Source organism: Alexandromys fortis, unplaced genomic scaffold, assembly GCF_014885135.2.
Source record: "Alexandromys fortis isolate MF-2015 unplaced genomic scaffold, M_Fortis_MF-2015_v1.1 scaffold_71, whole genome shotgun sequence".
Lineage (NCBI taxonomy): Eukaryota > Metazoa > Chordata > Mammalia > Rodentia > Cricetidae > Alexandromys > Alexandromys fortis.
This window is the reverse complement of record NW_026067954.1, coordinates 3,912,656-3,934,052: the sequence shown is the minus strand read 5'-3', so window position 1 is coordinate 3,934,052 and position 21,397 is coordinate 3,912,656. Positions and strand designations below refer to the sequence as shown.

Here is a 21,397-nt window from a genome sequence, read left to right as displayed (position 1 = left end):
ATGTTTACAACACAAAACATTCTTGCGAGTTTTACGTGGACCTGTTTAAATTCTCTTGGGTATAGATCTAGGAGTGAAATGATGGGACTACGTAGTAATCTTATATTTAATTTTTGAAGAAAAACCAACTTTCCTAAAATAGTTACAACAATTTATATTATCAGCAATATATAAGTGCTCCACTTTTTCCACAACCTCACTAATAAGGAACAGTCATGTTCTTAATACAGATACTACAAGTATGAAATACTGATTCACTTGTGATGTATGATGTTCAATTTTATATGGTACCCACTTTCAATGCCATGGTAACGGCTACCAAAGATAATGTCACTGAAGCATACTGAGCAAGGATACATATTTGAAAATCCAAGTATAATATACATTAACATATGTAAATTGCTATTTTCAATCATCAGATTATCATCTATCTTTTTATCTACCACTCATACAGTCAGACATAAATACTGACTACAACAGAGGCAACTTTCCTGGGCATCTAACAGATGGAAGGAGTCAAACAACAAAATTGATAGAAAGCTCTTCCCTTCCCCCAACATTAATAATCCATTTAAAAATAATTTAGATAGGCTAGAGAAGGCAGCTTATGCCTATAATTCAACCACTCAAAGGTTATGGCAGGTCAATCTGAGTTAGAGGGCAGCCTGGATCACACAGTAAATTTCAGGCCAGTTTGGATTACTAACTGTGGTGGTTTGAGTAAGATTTGGTCCCCCAATTGGCTCAAATATTTGCCTCCTAGTCACTAGGGAGTGGCATTATTTTAAAAGGATTAAAAGAATTAGGAGGTGTGGCCTTGTTGGAGGAAACGTGTCACTGGACACTCTCCACCTATGGATGGGGATGAAGCTCTCAGTACCTGCCAGTGTGCAGCCATGCTTCCTGCCATGATGCTTATGAACTAAAATTCTAAAATAGTTACGGATGCCCCCAACTAAATGCTTTCTTTCCTAAGAGTTGCCTAAAAGTTGGTCAGAGTCTCTCCACAGCAACAAAACTGTGACTAAGATAAAACTAATCCTTAGAATAAGACAAGCTGAATAATAAATCAAGCTAGACAATAACATCAAAGCATTTTCAAAGGTACCCTACTTGGTTTCCCTGGGCTTCAGCGTTTATTACTTGACAAACAGCTTAAAGTTTTGGAGTATGTAATATTCACTACTATATGCTAAAACTTCCCTAACATTGGACATAATAGTTAATTATCAGAAATTAATCAAATTTAGATCAGGAACAAAGTACTTTGTGTAAAAAAATTACTATTAATTCAGAACTCGCTATTAAATTAAAGAAGCACAGAAAAGCTGGTCTCCCTCTTCTGTTCTCACATCATTCTTAAAGGCAGGTGACTAAGATGACATGGTCTATTATGAAAGGTGTTTATTCACGGGGTGACTGAAACTTTGAAAGCAGTGTAGAATACTTGGGGGAGGACACTGAGTACTCTGTCCGGTAAGAGAAACATCTACCAACTGTGGAGTGGTACAATTCATTTTTGTGACAACACCGAGTACCCATTTGGCAGCTCAGATATACTGTCAAGATAGGTGAGGTTCACTTTTTGATTACATTTTCCAACTCTCTAAGTGTCAGCAAACACTGCTCCTGAACCAACAGTTTGCTTTCTCACCCTGGAATGGGTAGCTACTGTGTGGGCATGCACGTTCCATGCTCCTACTCTGTGGTTCTAAGGGTCAAACCTGAGCAGTCATGACAGCAAACACCTTTAGCCACTCAGCCAACTTAGTAGGTCCCAGAATCAAGTTTTATTTTCAAAAATTCTTGATTTGTGGTTAGCTGAATCTAGTGATATGCTCTGAGATCACAGAAAGTCAACTCAATGACCAATTACTGAAAAGCTCATATTTACCTGTGTCCATACTTTGGTTCAACTGTTGATCACTTGTTTCTCCATCTTCACTGATATATCCAGGTGGTGGCGTTTCTACAACAAATCAAATATAGTTGATTTGATTTCAGCTTTTTCTCCCAGTTACCATATGCAAGCAATGAGAAAACCAAAAAAAGGATGTATATATGTGTGTGTACACACACACGAAACATCCATCAAAAGCAAACTTAGATACTACTCTCTATGTGTATAAATATACATCATTATAAACAGCAAAACTGGGTCCACAACTGAGAGTCTAATCTGTATCTTGTAGATGAATCCCTAAAGCAGACCTGTAACAAAACCCACTTTTTCTGGCATATTTTCTTACACATTATTTAACATCTGGTTCATGTGTATGTATTCTGAAACAGTCAAGAGCTTAACTACAAAGATACCTCTCAGTAGAATTCAAAGACATTAGTATTCTCGCTCTTTTAAACTAGTGGACACCATGTACAGGCACGGACAATCACTTGGAAGAAGACTGATGTACACACACCTGGGATTTCAAAATACACTAAACTGTACTGAGCAGGTTACAGTAGCCTGATTCAGGATTGACCTACCCTGAATCCACCACCCCTGCTTAGATTTCTAACTGCCTGACAGTTCTAAATGCCTGAAGCAGAAACAACGTAAAGTACTTGCTGAAAATATTAGGATTCTAACATCATTTCCAACACATTTTTGGAGTAAAATGTTTACATTCAGGAGGCACCTATAAAACTTAGTAAATTTCAAAGATAATAAAAACATGCATACAATTTTATCATTTCTGATTTTAATGGCAGAAGTCCAAAAAATTTCAACAGTGTATCATTTTCAATTTTTAACAATAACTCAAAATAATGCAGACACACAACAGGAAAAAGATTCTGACATTATTCAAGGAGGCAAAGGCAGGAGGATCCCTGTAAGTTCGAGGCAAATCTGGTCTACACAGTAAGAGTCAACTTGTCTTTAAAACAAACTGCCTCCCCCATTCTCATTTAGAAGTCAGTATGGCAAAAAAAAAAAAAAAAAGTATCTTCATAGATCCAAATAAAAAAAATACACACTATTTTAAATATTAAATGTAAGAAAATTTAAAAAGTTGAGATCCGACAGTCTCAACATTGGTGTTTCAAAGGTCTAAGACGCAAAAAACTCAACTTTAAGACACTTTATCTCATTCTATTACCATCCTCCATTATTATTTATTTATAAACTGATAAGTTATCAGCATTAAAATAATGATAAAAGTTCTTTTGAGGGACTGGAGCAATGGCTCAGAATTTAAGAGCAGGTATTATTCTTGCAAAGAACCTGAACTCAGTTCCAGCACCAGGTCAGGTGACTCAACTCTAGGGAAGCCAACACCCCCTTCTGAATTCTGTGGGTATCTGCACTGACATGCAAATAGACATACATATTACGTATACTTTAAATTAATAAAAATAAAATTGTATTTTATTTATATTTATTCAAATCTAATTTGTTCAAATATTATATTGAAAATAAAAATTTTAACAAGAAACAAAAGTAAATTCTTTGGTTTTGCTGTCAATGGGAGCAGGAAAGCCCGAGTGTCCAGAAAAACTGGTGCATTTCCCTTCTACTTTGCTACTTTATAAAACATTTATAAAATGCCACTAACATTTAAATAGTTAAAAGAATAAAGGGGGAAAAAAAAGCCTAAACCTCTTAACATTAAACAAGAAAGCATTCTGAATAATATTGCAAGTAATTCGCTGGTGTGTGTCTCAGAAGACTGCGATACGCACACATTTTAATTTGTCTGCCTTATGAAGTAACAACAGTTGCCACGTGAAAGACTTAAACGCTTCACTTCGTAACACACACACAATCCCACTCCACTTCTAGCCAGTGTATAAAAGATACTCAATTCTCCCAAAAAGGAAATGTTTCAGTTTACGATTCTTCTCTTCCCTCACCTTACTCCTTTTCTTTACTAATGTCACAAAAAGTTTCTATATACTAGCACCTGGGGGCTAAAAGCAGGTTGGCATAGGACAGAGAAGCCCTTAAAATGTACTCTTTTGAAATAAATCAATACTTAAATGAGCTATTAAAACCAATAAAACTCATTTTTCCCTAATAATTTAAAAATTATCTTCAATGGACAAATACCATTTTTATAATGCCAAATAAAAGTTTTTTACTCCCTGGATATTTCTTATTGCATAAAATAAAAGCTGGAATGGGATAAAAAAAATAAGAAAAAGATGAGGGAATGGAAGAGGCAGGTAGGCAGGGATTAAAAGACATAAAAACTTCAGAACACAAATAGTTCCTGATCAGTTTCTGCAAAGAATAAGTATCTATCTTTTTTCCAGTAAACAATAAAAACTATAGAGTTGGTACTGAATCGTGAAATATTACTGGGTCACATAAAACAAGAGATAAGAGCAGAATCTGAGCTCCAGCAAAATAGCTCAGCAGGTACAGTGTCTGCCACACAGGCCTGGCAACCTCATCAATGTCCCGCATTCAAGCAAAAGTGGAAAGGACAACTGAATCCAGTTGTCCCCCTCCTTTCACCCCACATACTCCACAGTTTTTACCAAAGAATTTGAGAACCACGTTGCTGAATTCACTCATTTTTTTTTTTCAGAATTACCTTAGGCCCAGGAGAAATAAAATCAAGCCCTTTATTTTCCTCAATGTGTTGCTAGCTATAAAACTAAAATATTGTACTACTAAGTGTTTATTCGCAATAAGCATCAGCAAATTCCCCAGGGGAAATGACTGCTTAGAGATGCGTGGTTTTGTCTGTTCCAGGGACATAGTATGATCACGCTCTGGACTCCTCTCTACTTCAGCAGCTATGACAAACTTACTAGAATCTTTTTCTTACTCCTCAGAGTATTTTCTTTAAAGTCACTGGAAAGAAAAGGAAATTAAAAGTAAACCTTTTATCGAGATAAACCGTTTAATGTGTTGGGCGCAGACCCTGCACAAAACCATCCCCACAAATCAGATTTCTCCATCCAGAGCCAAGAACATTTTGAAAATTAAACCAAATTACTAACACTTGGCATTTGTTACAAGATTGCTATTTACCTAAGTTTTAAGAGATTTTCAAGGCAAAAATACCTGGGATGTAATTACTCTGTGGCTCAATCCCTGCTGGGAAATTAGTGTTTTCTGGAATGGAGTGGGTATAATCATCCAGAGGCGGCAGTTCTGTCAGGATCTCTGTGTGCCGAGGCACTAATACTGGAGGCAAAACTGCAGGAGTTAAAGAATCAGAGTTAGTGGCAAGTGTGCTAAAGGGGAGGGGTCTTTACTCAAGGTTTTCACAGACAGAAGGCAGCAGCTTCACTTTTCAAAGTCTTGGCTCACCTGTCTGGTATTAAGACACCTAGAACCTGACAAATCTCATCATGGAGCTGACTTATGGAACTCACCATGTAAGTTCCCAAACTAAGGCTTATTTTTTACTTTGGGGAACAATCTGGCCCTGTCAATATTGCATTACCATAAGAATTTATAAAATTCCACTAGAAATGGTGAGTGAAAAGTCATCACTAAAGTCAGATGTAAAAATTTTTCTAAGACTCTAGGATTTTTTTTTTAGCTCGCTAAAACCAAAGTCCTAAATAAACTTCACTCTATTACTTCTCTAAAAATGCTATCACTCTGAAAGCAGTCAGAGTGGAATGTTGAAGGTAGGTACCAGAGAGACACATGGACCACTTTCAGCAGACAGCAAGTCTGTGACATTTCCTCGGTACACACCTGCCTGTCCAATAGAGTACATTCCCAGGAAGTGGACACGCCCCTTTTTCCATGAAGTTTAAAAAATAAGAAAGCATTTAAAACTTCCACCAAATAATATACTCAAGAGAATTTATTACTACTTTACATTAAAATTTCCCGGAGGCACAAGGAATATTAGCCTTCAGTCAGTCTTTTAATTTAAAACCAGGAAAACAAAAACAAAACCACCTGGTTTTCCTACCTGGTGTCTCAACTCTCTGGTAGTGGTAAGGATTTACGCACACTTCATCTTTTTTCAGATTAAAAGCATATTCGCAGTTTTCAATTGCCTTGAGCTCATGATGGCTGTGAAGGTCCGGCCAGCGCCATAACCGGCAATATATAACATGTGGCAGCCCTTTCCGATGCGAAACCTGAAGACGGCCATCAAGAGACCTATTCGGAAGCAAGGGGAAAGAGGAAGGCATTTTTAGAAGGAGAGACGAGATGTCATCAAAAGGGATGAATTAATACACTAAGAGCACAATGAAGGAAACCATAGCCACTGAGTTAGCTCTAGTGATATTCAGGAAGAACAGTGCACTCAGGCTTGGATCTGATCAAGCAGCGGCACTAGCACCTGTCTCCTATCAGTGTCGTATAACAACTCACATGCCAACGGAAGGCTAACTTCGTCGGCAGGTGGTCTACAAAGTGTTACGTGGTTATACTTGAAAATTTCATGTCTATTTTTAATAAGCTAAATCCTCAAAGGCATTAATTCTGAAGCAACTGGTTGTCAAAAAAAGGAAGTAGTATGAAAATGGTGGTAAATACCAACAATGATGTGACAGTAACTTACTGGGACTAAAGTTGTTATTCAAGTGTGACTTTTAATATCTGAGGCTTATTTATGAAGCTCACACAGAAATGCGGATGGTGATGAACGTGAGATGAAATGGACAAATACCAATGGGCTTACAAGAGAATGAAGTGATTAAAAAAAAGATGACAGAAAAACAAGTTAGCCTACTGTTAATTGTGATGTAAGCGTTCATCAGTTACTAGTATAACAATGAGATTAACAAGAAATTTAGAAAAAACTAGAATCTACTTAAAAATTAGGCCAATAACAAATCTGTTTAATCTTGGACTACAGCTGAGTATAGAACTATAAAAAGGACTCATTCTTTATGGGACACAATCATTGAAAGATTCAAAACTAAAATTGCATTGACCAAAACATCAGTTGAAACATTTAATATATTTTTAATACTGGCAAGCAGATAATTCATATGCTATGCCTTCTTTACAATAAGTTAACAACCTAGGCAAAAATTACGCTACGCAATCCCATCAAGGTCTTCCAAAGCACACCCTCCCACCAGGTCTCTAGGGTTCAGAGAGGGCAGAATATTCACCTGGTTTGTTCAGAGAAGCTGTAAAGGCCTGTTGTATCCCACTGATCTACCGTATTTGGTGTACTCAGTCCCCAAATTTCAGAGCAAGTGCTGTGCATAAATTGAAAAACAAAAAGTTGATGTGAACATGGAAGCATGGTTATTCAAAGTACCATGATGCAAAGCATGGAGAATGTACAGAACACTTCCTTCACCCAGAAGATATACATGGCTTCACCCACCATGGGTCACTGCTGGCCACTATATTTTCTATATGAAGGAAGCCAATAAATGGAACATGTGACTCCAGATAAGTTATGATTATGTTTTTATATGAGAACACCAATGCTCACTAACCTAATGCAATCATACCTATAACATCCTTTCTAACTTCCTCTACTCAGACTTCATCCTATGTCATCAACCCCACTAGCAAGGCTTCAGTTCATTACTCAGTTTTAAAAAACAGCAACAATAACAAACCTACTTCAATTAAAAATAGCTGTCAACTGATGCTTTTAATATAGAAACAGTCCCACTGAAAATAAATACTTATCATTGAGTGTGGTAGCACACACCTGCATTCCCAGCACTTGGAGGATAAAGGTGAGAGGAAGAGGAATTCAATGCTTGTCTAGGCTACCCAGTAAATTGAAGGCCAGCCTGATCTATGAGAGCCTGTCTCAAAAACAAATACATAAAATAAACCAAGCAGACACACCAAGGAGTAAAATGCCCCAGTTATCCGTCTGTACTCCAGTCTCACTGAAAGCTGTAACTGTTCTCTTGCCGTCGTCTATAAAGGGCACCAAAGATCACTAAAGTCACTCCATATAACACATCTTAAAGTTTCTTTTCGCATCTTTCTAGAGTACAGGCAAGTCAAAATCACTATTACTACTTCATCTCAAAGTAACTACTGGCCTGTGGGCAAAGGGAAGAACTGAAATGGACCTTTCAGTATGGAGTTTTGGTGGCCTTATCTTTCAGCTATGGAGCTATACTCTTTAAATTAGTCAAATATATTTTTTGAAATTCAATTCCACTTCACACATACTACCAAACAACAAAATTTAAGAAAAAGGGAACATTTCTAATAACCTTGAAGAATAAATAACTGATTAAATTTTATATTTTCTCACCATTAGTTAGAGAACTGGATCAACGAAGGGCAGTGGGAAAGCACAGGCTCTCCTGAGGCTAGGGACAATCTGAGGAGTGGCTCTCGACCTTCCTACGCGCTTTACCCCTTCAATACAATTCCTCGTTGCAGTAACCTCCCCCAACCATAAAAATATTTTGTTGCTACATTGTAACTGGAATTTTGCTACTGTTATGAATCATAATGTAAATATCTGTGTTTTCTGATGGTCTGAGGTGACCCTTATGAAAGGGTCTTTTGACCCCCCCCCAAGGGGTCATGACCCACAGGTTGAGAACCACTGATCTAGCCTGACCCAGGGCCCCTTAAGACAGCTATTTGGTTCCAGGACACTCCTGATTTAGAGTGCAGAGTAACTAGAACTGAACAGTAGCTGGGAAAGGGGAGAAAGAGAGGGACAGAGCGACAGAAAGGAAAGGGGGAAATACTTAGAAATTTTCCTGTATTGCCCTGGTATGTTTTAGACAGTCTCACTTTTTAACAGTACAAACATCACTATACTACGAATGGGAAAAAAAGTCAAGAAATGAAATAATAATATAGATCTTCCTCTTGTGATTTTGAACTGAAATGATAGGATACAGCTGATTAAAGGAAAATAACGGCATAACTGAGGCTGTTCTGTCATCGCATTAGAAGAACACTTCACTCAGGTTCCTCTGAGAACAACAGGACCACCAGAATCTAGGGCACAAAGCACTTAAACTGTGTTCTATTGGGCGTGAAATAAAACAAATAGAGAGCAACGGGTAAGAACATGAATGGACAGATGCATGACACAGACCTTAGTCTACTTCAGCCCGACCCAGGTCATGCCCCCATTGGGGTTCCTGTCTCTCACCTTCCCCGTTCCCTCAAACTGAAAAGAATCAATGCTGGCTAGCAAAATGTTTGCTTGCTTGCTTCTTTCATATGTAGTTCAAGCTGGCTTCAAACACACAAACGTGCTTCAGCCTCCCAAGGGCTGGGATTATGGTTGTACATCACCACACCCAGCCAAACACTCTAAAACGGATCCACTGTGTAATGTACAAAGCAACTAAAGTATGTGTAGTTATTAAAGACACAACTTTAACATAACTAAACACAAAGGCAGATAAAGAGAAATTCATAGATTTATGATCCAGACAAGATTCTCCAAGCATAACACAGTAAGAGCCACCAGAAGGTTGAGGAGACTGATCCTACATCACAAATCCTCCTCAGCTCAAATGCACACAGACACAGAGCATACAAGCGCAGAGCAGACTCCACTTCCAGCAAAGGTCAGGAGCTTCAATTAGGTAATTTTTCTCAAACCACAGTTTTAACCAACCAAATATAAAAAGCATTTAAAAACAAAGTAGAAAGACCGGAAGATGCAAACTGAAAGGTGTCAACTTGCAGGTAAGGAATGCTGCATTGGATGAGAGCTGCATTCCCAAGACTTTGTACTTGAAGGAAACCCCCAGTCTCAGTAACTCAGGATAACCAGAACTCACACATAAAACTGCAGCTTAACAATAAGTAAATAAAAGAGCCACTGGGGAGGGATCTTCAAACTATGACCTATGCATGAATCCTTGACTGACACACATGGACAAATCCACAGCGGTCGAGGAAACCAGAACTCGGAAAAGCGCAAAGAACTGATAATGCAATGGTTGCCAACAGTAGAGGAAAGTCTAGATTTTGAAGCTACTAAATTACCTGCTAAAACAAAACCCAACTCTTCAGAGGGTAGGACAACAGTACAATGCTGTTTCACAGAACCAGCACACAACTAACAGTCACACAAACAGAAACAGATCGGATGTGAGCTTTAGAGCAATTATTACAAATATGCTCATGAAATTAATGAACAGATCGGGAATCTCAAAAAATGTAAACTACAGAAATGAATCAAACAAATGCTAAAGCTGAAAATTACCAACTCCAAAATAAAGAACTCAATGGCCAAAAAATAAATTAATGAACACATACGTTAGTACAAATTACCTAAGCAAGCATAGTAAAATAAAAAAATTAAAAAAAAAAGTCTTAACAATGTGTACAATTACATAACAAGAGTAGACACAAATTGAAATAAATTAAAGTCTAGAGGGAAAATGGTTGAAACATTTCCAAGTCTTAAAATATTTTCAACTTAAAAAAAACAAAACAAACAAAACACCTGAACTTTAAACACCCAAGAGGCCTAGTGAACACCAAGTAATTTAAACTAACTACCCAACAAGTTATGGCAGGTCACACTTTCTTCTCTTAGAACCCTTCTGGTACAAATCCTTTTCAACTTTCTGAGCTCCTCTCAAAGACCCTCAGGCAGGAATTCCTGAGGGTTCACACCCCAACTCCAGAAGAAGTCACCTGAGTAGGCGTCAAGTTAGCACTTAGAGGAACCTCTCTGAACTGACATCCAGTGACCCTTCTATTCTCTCTCTATCTCCACATCTTTGGCTTTGCCTAAATCCTTACTTTTTTTCCTTTAATGCTCAGTCATCTCTACAGAAGTCAAACTGAAATCACATCTTCCCTCCCTGTAGAAACTACAAAATAAGACCCATTCTTGCTGCCTTTAAAGTCTTGTCTATTCTGGCAGCCGCCAAAGCAGAACAATCCATTACAGAGGCAGAAAAACAAAGTCTGAAGAAACAAAGAAAGTTGGAAGACAATGGAACATCTTTACAGAACTGAGAGAAAAGAACTCCTAACCCATTAGTCCACAAACAAGCAAAGTGGCCTTTGCAAAAGAAGTCAAGACACAAATATATACTGTGGAACAGAAACTAACTTGCTTCTAACAGACTCTGCAGGAAATAAATACTTAAAGTTCAGGATAAAGGAAAATTACAACAAAAGAAAACCTAAAATTACGAAAAAAAATTAAAAGAGCTGAAAATGTTAATAGTTAAAGATAAAAGATGGTATTATTTTCTCACAATGTCTAAGAAATGTCAAGAAAACTTTGCAACTGAAAGAATACATAGATAGATGTAAGTTCCAGGGAATCAGACACCATCTTCTCAACTCTTTGGGCATACACACAGTACACACACATACACGCAGGCAAAACAGTCATACACATAAAACAGAATCATTCCCTTTTTGAAATAATATATTTGTCATCCCAAGAAACCCTCCATGCAGCCATCTGCAAAGCTCCCACCAAGTCCTGCCCAGGTACTTGCACTCTCTCCTGGGTTACCCAGGAAAGTGTAACTAGCTCTTTTCTTTCAGATTCTGGCCAAAGCCTGATCTTGCTTTCCTGTGATTTAGGGTTTTCACTTTCTCTGAGGCCCCTGCTTCTTCCACTTTCATGTGGTTGCTTTGCCAAAACCCATTGTTTTCTTTGGTTTATAGGGAACAGCTTCTCTCTTCCTGACAATTGCCAGGAGTTTTCCTGTTCTTGTCTTCTCTGAAATTGTAACAAAACTGTCCTTGAGCTTCTTTCCAAGTATATCTTCCAGTCCTCTTACTGACAAGTCTTAGAATCCAAGAGGTAGCGCCAAATTCCCTAGTAACAATAAGATATAAGACTATTACCAAAGATAAAAACACAAAACACTAACGACCCTGAAAGTATCTAAAGTTGGTTTTAAGATAAATGTGGGTTGGGGATACATCAGAGACAGAGTGTTGGTCTAGCCTGTGGGAGGCCACAGTTCTACTCCTAGTAGGTACCATAGGAAGAAAAGGGAGTAACAAAATAAAGGAAGCAAAGCCCGACAAAAAATAAGAAACCAACACCAGAACAATCTCAGTAATTCTTTAAATAGATAGGACACAGAGACACAGATAGACAGACACACACACACACACACCCCTACCCATCTGTAAGTCACAGAAGATCTGTACATCGTTAACAAATTCTCAGGTATACATAAAGTATTAAAAAAAAAAACCACCACATGCTGGGGCCATTAAAAAAAATCAAAAATTTTAGAATAAACAATATGGAACTAAATAACCTCTAAGTGAAAGAAGAAATACCAAAATACACTTTACAATATTTTAAATGATAATGATACCACAGTATGAGAATGTTTGGGGAAGTGGGTAGACAGCTAAAAGAAGCTATAAAGATACATTTACATCGGAAAACACATTCAAATAAGCTATTTTGAATCAGGGTTGGTGGTGCAGGCCTGTATAATACCAGTTACTTACCAGGCTGAGGCAGGAGGCTCCCCGGTTAAATGCCTTCCTTGGCAATTACACCGATTAGTGGCAGAAGTGCTGGCCCGGAGGGAGGGAGGGAGGGAGGGAGGGAGGGAGGGAGGGAGGGAGGGAGGGAGGGAGGGAGGCCGGCCTAGGTTCAATCCCCAATATTAAAACAGGAAGGTCCTGGGTTCAATTCCCACTCATATTAAAAAAAAATCAAATTGGTGTTTTAAATTTTTATAGAAAACTATGTGTGACTAATCAGCATTGCACAGGAGGCTCTAATTAGCACAACAAAGAAAAATTAAAAATGCAAACTACAGGAAAAGGTAGAAATATTAACTGTTTTCTTGGGACTAATGCCTTAACTTTATATAGAAATCCTAGGACAACTATGACAAACCTCTAAAATACACTGGTGAACTGAGCAATGTTGTAAGATATACAAGCAAATGTAAAATCTACTGTATTCCCATTATTTCAGTAACAAGTCTAAAATGTAAAATATTTAAAAAGATTCATCAAGATATATAAAGCTTAAGCAATAACTAAAAAATATTGAGACATTTAAAACACACTGTATTCATAGGTGGAATGATCCCATATCAAGATGTTTCATTTTTAACATGGTCTGTATCTTTCTAATCTACTAGAGTCATTATTTTTACAAAACTTTTTGTGACACTGCAGTTAATGAAACTAATCCAAAGTGTATGAAAATACAAAGAATTCAAATGCGAGGTTTGTATGCTATGTGTCTATCTGTGTGTTTTTAGGGCCCCCACGTGCTAAGGGACTCGACTAGTGAACTAGGGAAGTACTCTATCACGCAGCCACACCCCTCACCAGTGTAACGGATTCTGAATATACTGATAAATCTCAGAAATACTCTGCTGATGGAAAGAAGCTCAACATTTAAGGCTAGATACTAAATTGATTCCATTTACATGAATACACTGAACTGACAAAGTCAGTTCAAACCAACATTGCTTAGGGACAGAACCATTGGGAAAGAACTGACAGGTCCTATATGACACATTGGTGCCTTCATTGATCAAAACTAATTTGTCTGAACACCCAATCGATACATGTGCTTCATATACAAAAATTTTGTGAGGTTAACAAAGTAAAAGTCAGAAATAGTGGCCCAAGCCTACAATTTTAGCATTTGAGAGACTGAGAAAGGATCTAGATCCAGTTTAAGCCAGGCTGGGCTATATAGTTAAGACCTATTTTCAAAAACAGCAACAGCAATATACCCTTACACTCAATTACATTTCTATGCATTGAAACAATCTTAGTGGAAATGAACAAGAAACAGCTCTGTGGTACTCAATGTGGAACACAGAACCTGCTGTATGAGAACAAAGGATCTGCAAAGACTGCAGACAGCAAAAGGAAGGTCTGAAAAAGACAAGCAATATGAAATAAAGTGTCCTAAAGAAACAGGTTTTTTTGTTATTGTCCTGTCTGTTTTGTAGTACTGGGAGGCTGACAAATTTTATTTTCTCAAACAATGACACCAATACCCCAAACACATCAACTCTACATTTCCTAGTTTATTTGACTGCCTAACTTCAGGACATTGTAAAACAGCTTAGCTATTGAAAATTATACCAAAAGAAAATGGTCAAATAACTTCTGACTAAATTTAACAGTTTACTAATACAATTTATGAAGAATATCATATGTATGTGAAATACGATATAACAGACCATAGAACATCTACAATGATCTCTTTGCATTACTATAAAGACAGATGAGCAAGCACACTTGTGTTTGCATCTTATTCAAAGCCCCATAGTTCTTTTATAGAACAGTTTCTCTAGGGCAGATTATCACAGATGTATTATATAGCTTTCTTGCTTCTATATTCACCCTGAAGAAAACAGGCATGGAAAGGAGAAATGAAACAACTATTAAAACCCTAAGGGCACAAATATGATAACCACATTTGTCAGCATACAGACATACTAGTTATCACTGTACTCATGAAATTATTTAGCAGTAAAGTTGGAAGAAATCCTTATCAACTTTTCCTTCTAATCACACTCACAGGAATTACTACAATTAACATACTTAAGTTTTTTCTTGGCCTGCCTAATGGTTCAGCAGTGAAAGAAAGCACTTGCTACAAAAGCCTGACAACCTGAGGTCAACCCAAAGCCACATATCTAAAAGCCAGATGTAGGGTGTCCAGTACGTAATCCCAGCACCCTGAAGTGAGAGGAGAGGTGGAGATAGGCAGGTCAGTGAGCTTGGAGCATACAGTATGGCAGAGCAACAGCAGATCCTGTCTCAGCCAGATGGAAGGAAAGAACCAACTCCTAGAAGCTGTCTGACACTCACACCAAGGCACCTGTGCTCATATACCAAATCCTCCTTACACACAAATTTTCTTCATCTAAAATAACAATAAGCTCACATTTGAAGCTCAATTTAAAATCTAACATGTAATTTATAAACTGTATAGAACACATATTTTATAAACTAACATTTTGTACTTCATTTCAAATACCCATGAACATGTTTGTGTTAACATACTTTTACATGAAATACATGTATATCTGTGCATATACATTCTACTGAACAATAAAAAGCAGCAGTGAGAACTCAGTTCAAGAAAGCACTCACTCACTGGGCCTCCAGTACAAACTTGCTTTACCAGCACAAAAATTGATCACAGGTTTCAGGCTACCCTGGATTACATTTGAGTTTGAGGCCTGCCTAGGCTACATAGCAAATTCAAAGTGAGCTTGAGTTATACAGTAAGGGCCTATAGCTCATCTGTAACTTGGCTTTTCTGGCATGTGTAAGTATCTTGGGTGTAATTTCCAGTACTACAGAAGGAAACACCAACCATGAGTGCTTATGCCTTGTATCCAATACTCAAGAAATACAGTAAGGTAGATCTCTGAGTTCAAGGTTGGGGGACACTTGGAAATTTGGAAATGGGAGCGGGGGAAGAAAAAAAAAGCACTAACTTTGGGCAAAAAAAGACATACTGCCCAAACCCAACAAATCTTTAAACTAGTTTTTTTTTCATACTATTTGTATGATTTACAACTATAACTAAACAACCACTGTTTGAGCATTTTGTTTTTTATAACGTTCTTTGTCTAAAGAGAATGTCTCCTCTGCAAATCAAAGTGGGTAAGAATATAGGATACCCCATTTAAAAATGAAAGCAGATTGAAAATTGAACAAAATTAAATCGGTCAATCAATTAGAGAAGGGCCTCAACAAAACAAGCTTCACCCAAGACTCTAGCTCTTGATGATTAATGTACTCATTTAATATGGATTTGTAGGGAAGAAATCTGTAACTAAGAAGCCATAATTACTTTTAGTGATGACTAAACTTTCATTTTTTAAGTATTTCCAAATTTGTATTTTAGATAAACAGAGGAGTCAACGATGATCATAATAACAAAGGAAACAAAGTAGAAACAACTGAATACTCTACCTGCCACCAACCTACACAAATGGACAAGACATCTACCTCTAGAGAGTGTATGTGAAGAGAGCCTTGGGAGCTGGGCTCCAGGAGCTATGCACCTGTATGAAACCTACTGATAACGAGGACACCCAGATGTCTGTCCTCTCTTCGTGGTTTGTTGTTGTTGTTGTTTGTTTTGTTTTGTTTGTAACAGGGCATCTCAGACACTACCTGATCTGGCCAAGAGCTTCTAGAAATTCTGCTATCTCACCTCCCAGCTCCCAATAGGGATACGCTGGGGTGGCAGACTGCACTGCAGCTACACTGGTGTTTATGTGGGCGCTGGGATCTGAACTCAGGTTGACCCACTAGCCATCTCCCCAGGCACATCCACTGTATTTTTATGACAGTTTCTCTCTCGCTGGTCTGGAACTCACCCAGTTAGTTAGGCTGGTGATCAGTGAGTCCCGGGGTTTCACGTGTCTCTGTTCACCTGACTAGGTACTGGGATGGCACTCAAATCCTTGAGCTTACCTGTGCCCTCCTTCCAGTCCTCTCCATGGACTTTCCTTGTTCCTTCTATCATACCAAGAAAGGAGCTTTGGAGCTCTTGTCTTAATATATTAGCAAAGGAAACAGGTGAACACAATCAGTGAGTTCTCACTGACGAAAAAGAAATAAATTCCATTAAAATATAAAATTCTACCTTCTAACTCAAGAAACTACAATACAGATCAGGCACAACTTCTAGGACAGCCAGGGCAGCCAGGTCTTGGCCCAGCATGGCACCGAATGACTTTAACTCTAAGTTCTGAGATTTGGCTTTAAGGATTTCTAGGGGAGTGGAGGACATGGCTTAGCTGGTAGATCGCCTCCCTACTATGTACAAAGCCCTAGGTTCAATTCCTAGCACTGCAAAAACTGAGTGAAAGGTGGCACATGTCTACAAGTCCACACTTGGTGGAGAAAGGAGGATCAGGAATTCAGAGTCCCATTCTCTCAACACGGTAAGTACAAGGCTACTTGCATATCTCACACACACACACACACACACACACACACACACACACAACACCCTATCTCTTAAAAGGTCTCTTGAAATTCTTGATTCTTCCTTCAATTTGTCAGGCGCAGATTACTTCCCTTTTATAACCTCATTTTATCACCAACGGTTCCTCCTTGGTGGCCTTGTACTTGGGGAAAGGCCCTGTGAAGGATCTAGGTCCACTCAGTAACTAAGAACCCTCCTTGCTCTGCTTGCACCCCACAAACTCTCCTCCTGAGATGATGAACTGGTTGTCTTCCCTCTCCTTCATCTCTACTCTAAGTAATGAGGTTAAAGTATTGCCTAAAGCTCAGAGAGTATTTACTCTGCTTTTTATAAAAAAAAAAATACTATCAAAATTGGCATCTTGACACTCTCTCTCCCTTCCTTCCTTCCTCCCTCCCTCCCCCCTCCTTTTAGAATGTAAGCACCTCAAGGACTTGGTAAGGAGATTTTCTCGATATTCTAATGTGCCTAGCACATTGTCAAAACTCAATACTGATAGATAAAAAAGATATGGTAGACATTTCATATCAATATATACCACATCAACACATTAACTATGCTTTATTGGTTCACTTGCAAAATTTATACTCTATAGCACAAACCTTAATGTTTTTTTTTTAGTTTTATAAAATACATAAATTGTGTCATTTTTAACTGTCTAAAAACCATCCCTCATGACCCTTTCTCAGTTAACTGTTTTACCCCTCTATTCCCTACTGTCAGGGTAACTGCTAAACTCTCTTTCTCACCTTAGAGTCTTCCTGAATGCCATAGAAATGGAATTATATACTGTACACTTCTGGGGTTCAACCTGACTCATTCAACACAATGGTCCTAAATTTTATTTATGTTAATGCAGGGCACAATTCTTTCTATGTGTTTGCTGAGCTTTCCATCCCCTGAACAGAACAGTTTCTTTAGTCACTGTTTTCTGATCAATACATACCCAACCTGTCAGCAGGCTGTAACTGTCAGGACAAAAGCTATGGAACACATACATCCACTGTGGACAGTTTCCGACCGGTGTTGGGAACTACCTGGAGTTCCTGTGATATAACCAGATGCATGCTTGACTTACTGAAAATGGACAACTCTTCTTCCTGAGTGGATGTACTTCCTCCCTCATTACCTGAGCGCTCCAGGCACAGTCAATTTAATTATTCTGGTGACTGTACTGGCTACTTCCTTACAGTGTCAGTTCTAGTTTTCTAGTGACACTATTTTCCCTGTTCCAGCTGGTCCTTTGTATCTTTTCTGACACGTCTCAATCTGTCCCTTTAAAACCTGAGCCGCCCGCCTCTCACTACTGAATTATAGAGTTCTGCTTGCCTCACACACGACACCATTTAAAAATATGTGGGGCTCCCCTGTGTAGTTCATTCTTTACTGGGAGTCTGGTCTCCATTTTCAGGGCTGTGTGTGCCCAGTGTGCCTTGTGGTACTTTAGGTCAGACATAGTGGGTTCTGCACTTTGTGTGAATAAAAGCAAAATCTACGATATCATTCATTTTCTCTTCTTCCCACTGGCAAATGTGATCTAAATTTTGTTTGTGTCTCTATCACCTTATGCTACTTCAGCTCACACAGCTTGCCATGTGACAAAGTGTCAGTCTAAAAGGAAGACAGACCTGACCATGCTAGATAACATCTGATTCTTCTTCCTTCCTTTCTTTGATTTCTCTTGGCAAAGCTTTGAAATGTCATGGAGAGATCTTAGGTCTTATATCCTTTAGGCAGACTATATTCCTAAGTATTTTAATGAATTGTTTTCTTATCATCACACTTCCATTTGTTTGAGCTAGTATTTGTAAAATATTACTGGCTTCAGGTAGACAATGCATCTGTGAAGGACAGCCATGCCACGCTGAATTTACTCATTTGCTTTTCTCTGCACAGAAAGAAAGGTGATCCACTCCTTTACCTTTGTTTTCTAGACTTTCCATTACTCACTGAACTCATACTTCCTCCACTGAAATAATGAACCAAAACACAGGAATAAGTGCTTTTGTCTAGTTGCTGATCTTAAAGTCTTCTATAATTAAATGTATGCCATCTCTTTTCTTAAATGTCCTTAATGAGGTAAGGGACTCCAATCTCCTGGGCGTATAAATGGACTATGAGTTTTGCTAAGATGTGTTTGATCTTAACCTTCAGGTTTCTCTGCTGTCAACTCAGTGAATTACAATAATTAAATACTGGAAGTTACATACCTATATCACAGTTAGCATAATATACATTATACTCAATTATGAAGTAATTTCCTTTTATTGAACATCACTTGAGTTCATGCCAACAATTTTTATCTATGTTTCTAACAAATACTAACCTCTAACTTTTAGAGACATCCTTGTCAAGTCATGGTCAATGCCTGTGCCCTTCTTTGGTTTGGCACAGCCCTTTCTTAGATACAGACAGACCCAAAGGGGAAACTTAAGATATAGATAGACCCAAAAGGGAAATGCTCCCGATATATTTTTCTGTACCTATAAGTGGTGTCACAATGCAACTTGAGATATTTCTACATGTTCCCCGTCTTTGAAAACTACCACAGACATACAACATCCTTGGCCATTGAAACAACTTAGTATCAAGTCTAAAAATGGTTAAAAAAAGTGACTATCTCAAGCCACTTGAAAATTATGAACTTTTTACTTAAAAATACAGCCAATGCTGAAAAGAGTACAGACTTTAATAATACAGCATATGGGCTTTCTAATTTTATTTTCCCATATAGTCTTTAACAATTCAAAAAATAGTATTGCAAATGAAGAAAAATCCTAATAAAAATACATCACTTTAATCTTTCAAATTAGATGCAGAAAAACCTGTAATATACACCAGACATAAGACAGGGATGACTAATAAAAAATGGAATCTTGTAAAAGTCAAGGCATAGATTTCTGCAATTCTTTAATTTGGTTGTAAAGAAATGCTTTTAAGGGCCTACGAGATGGATCAGTGGGTATAGCAGCTTGTAGTCAACCCAGATGACCTGAGTTCAAACTCTGGGACCCACATACCTATGTAAGTTGTTTTCTGACTTCTACATACCTACTCCTCTACAAATAAATGGTTTTTAAATGTCTTTATAATGTAACAACAAATACTCAAAATTTAGCATACCACCAAATGGAAACCAACTCCCACTTATAAAGCAAGGGCTTTCACATGCCAAGATTAACTGTTCAGGGAATGTGCAGACTGCCCTCTATTTATCCCTAAGATGCACCTGTCAGAAGCCACCATACACAAGCAACAGGGAAAAATCTTTTCATTTATTTAAGACAATGTCTCACTATGTGGCTGGCCCAGATTCACTATCACTATGTAAACCACGTTGGTTCCAACTCACAGAGATCCACCTGCCTCTGCCTCTGGAGTTCTGGGATTAAAGACATGAAGCATGCCTGGCGTGAGAAAACTAAGTTAACTTTTTCATTATAAACTTTTGCTTAGTATCTATCTTCCTCTACCTAAATGAAAATAATTTTCCATTAACATCCCTCCCTATTCCCTACCACCCTAGCAAAGTTAGGAGAAACTATATCCTCTGAAATACAGGCAAGAGCCTAAAAGGTAGTTTTAAAAGGAAAAGGCCAAGATGATTGATGTTAGTGTCTCCAAATGTGCTTCAGGTCCCATTTCAGCATCTACTGATCAGTTATCCAGGAGTTTCCAAAGCGTACTTCCTATAACATATCCAGTAACAACCCCAAAGCAGTGTTCTTGAGAACAAAGCCTACACCAAAGCTGAAAACGCAGCTCAGCTGGTGAAGTGCTTGCCACTCCAGCATGACAGACTTGAGTTTAGACACAGTGCCTGGGAACAAGTTAGGTACAGCAGCAGATGCCCGGAATCCCAGTGCTGGAAAGGCAGATAGGCCATCTTGCTACTCGATGACTGGCCAAGTCTTCCTGAATCAGCGGCTACGATTCAGAGAGCTCTACTTCAGTGACTTCTGTCCACTGTCACTTCTGTCCTCCACATACCTAAAAACACAGGTGTACATATTGTATGTACATGTACACATGCACACACACACAATGGCAGAATGATAATAAAAGGAAATCCCAATTAAAAATGGCTACAATAAAATATTTTCTGAAAATAAAGTGTCTTACAAATGCTTGTAATGTCCCTCCAACCTCGTGTTTGTCTCCATCCACCAACATGGAACTCAGTTCCAAAGGAAGACACACAACACATGGAATACGCTGGCCTTGGTGAAAGCCCTCCTCCCACTGCCCAGTGCTAACATGTCAAACTGTATTCCCTAAAGCTATCACAAGGTTTCCTGTCATGTCCAGACACTTATAAATGGCAAATACTTTTAGGAATTAAAAATTCTGCCTGATCTAAATCAAAATCTTGTACAACATTTAACTATATTCCACCTTCCCTGGACTGTCCAGGTGTCACTTCTACAGCCTGCCGAGTGCAGGATTAACAAGGGTTCTGATTTGACAAGAAGGTGAGGCCTTGCACAAGTCCAACACCCTAATGCTGATTCTCTTCCCTCTACATTCGGTCAGGAGCTAACTTCTCGGGCCATTATGCCTAGATCATGCAGACCCAGCATTGG

The 21,397-nt window shown here is 38.3% G+C and overlaps 1 protein-coding gene across 3 annotated transcripts in view; it reads right to left on the bottom strand.

The window, feature by feature from the left end:
- Positions 1-21,397, bottom strand: part of Smad2 (SMAD family member 2) — a 61,092-nt gene that overhangs the window by 11,434 nt on the left and 28,261 nt on the right. For 2 of the 3 annotated variants that reach the window (XM_050151607.1, XM_050151606.1), the window contains exons 3-6: positions 7,045-7,134; positions 5,886-6,079; positions 5,018-5,152; positions 1,895-1,969 (exon numbers count right to left, since the gene is read on the bottom strand). In XM_050151607.1, coding sequence (XP_050007564.1) covers positions 1,895-1,969; positions 5,018-5,152; positions 5,886-6,079; positions 7,045-7,134 — 494 coding nt within the window. The remainder of the gene's footprint in view (positions 1-1,894; positions 1,970-5,017; positions 5,153-5,885; positions 6,080-7,044; positions 7,135-21,397) is intronic. The other variant, XM_050151608.1, reaches the window with a different exon arrangement.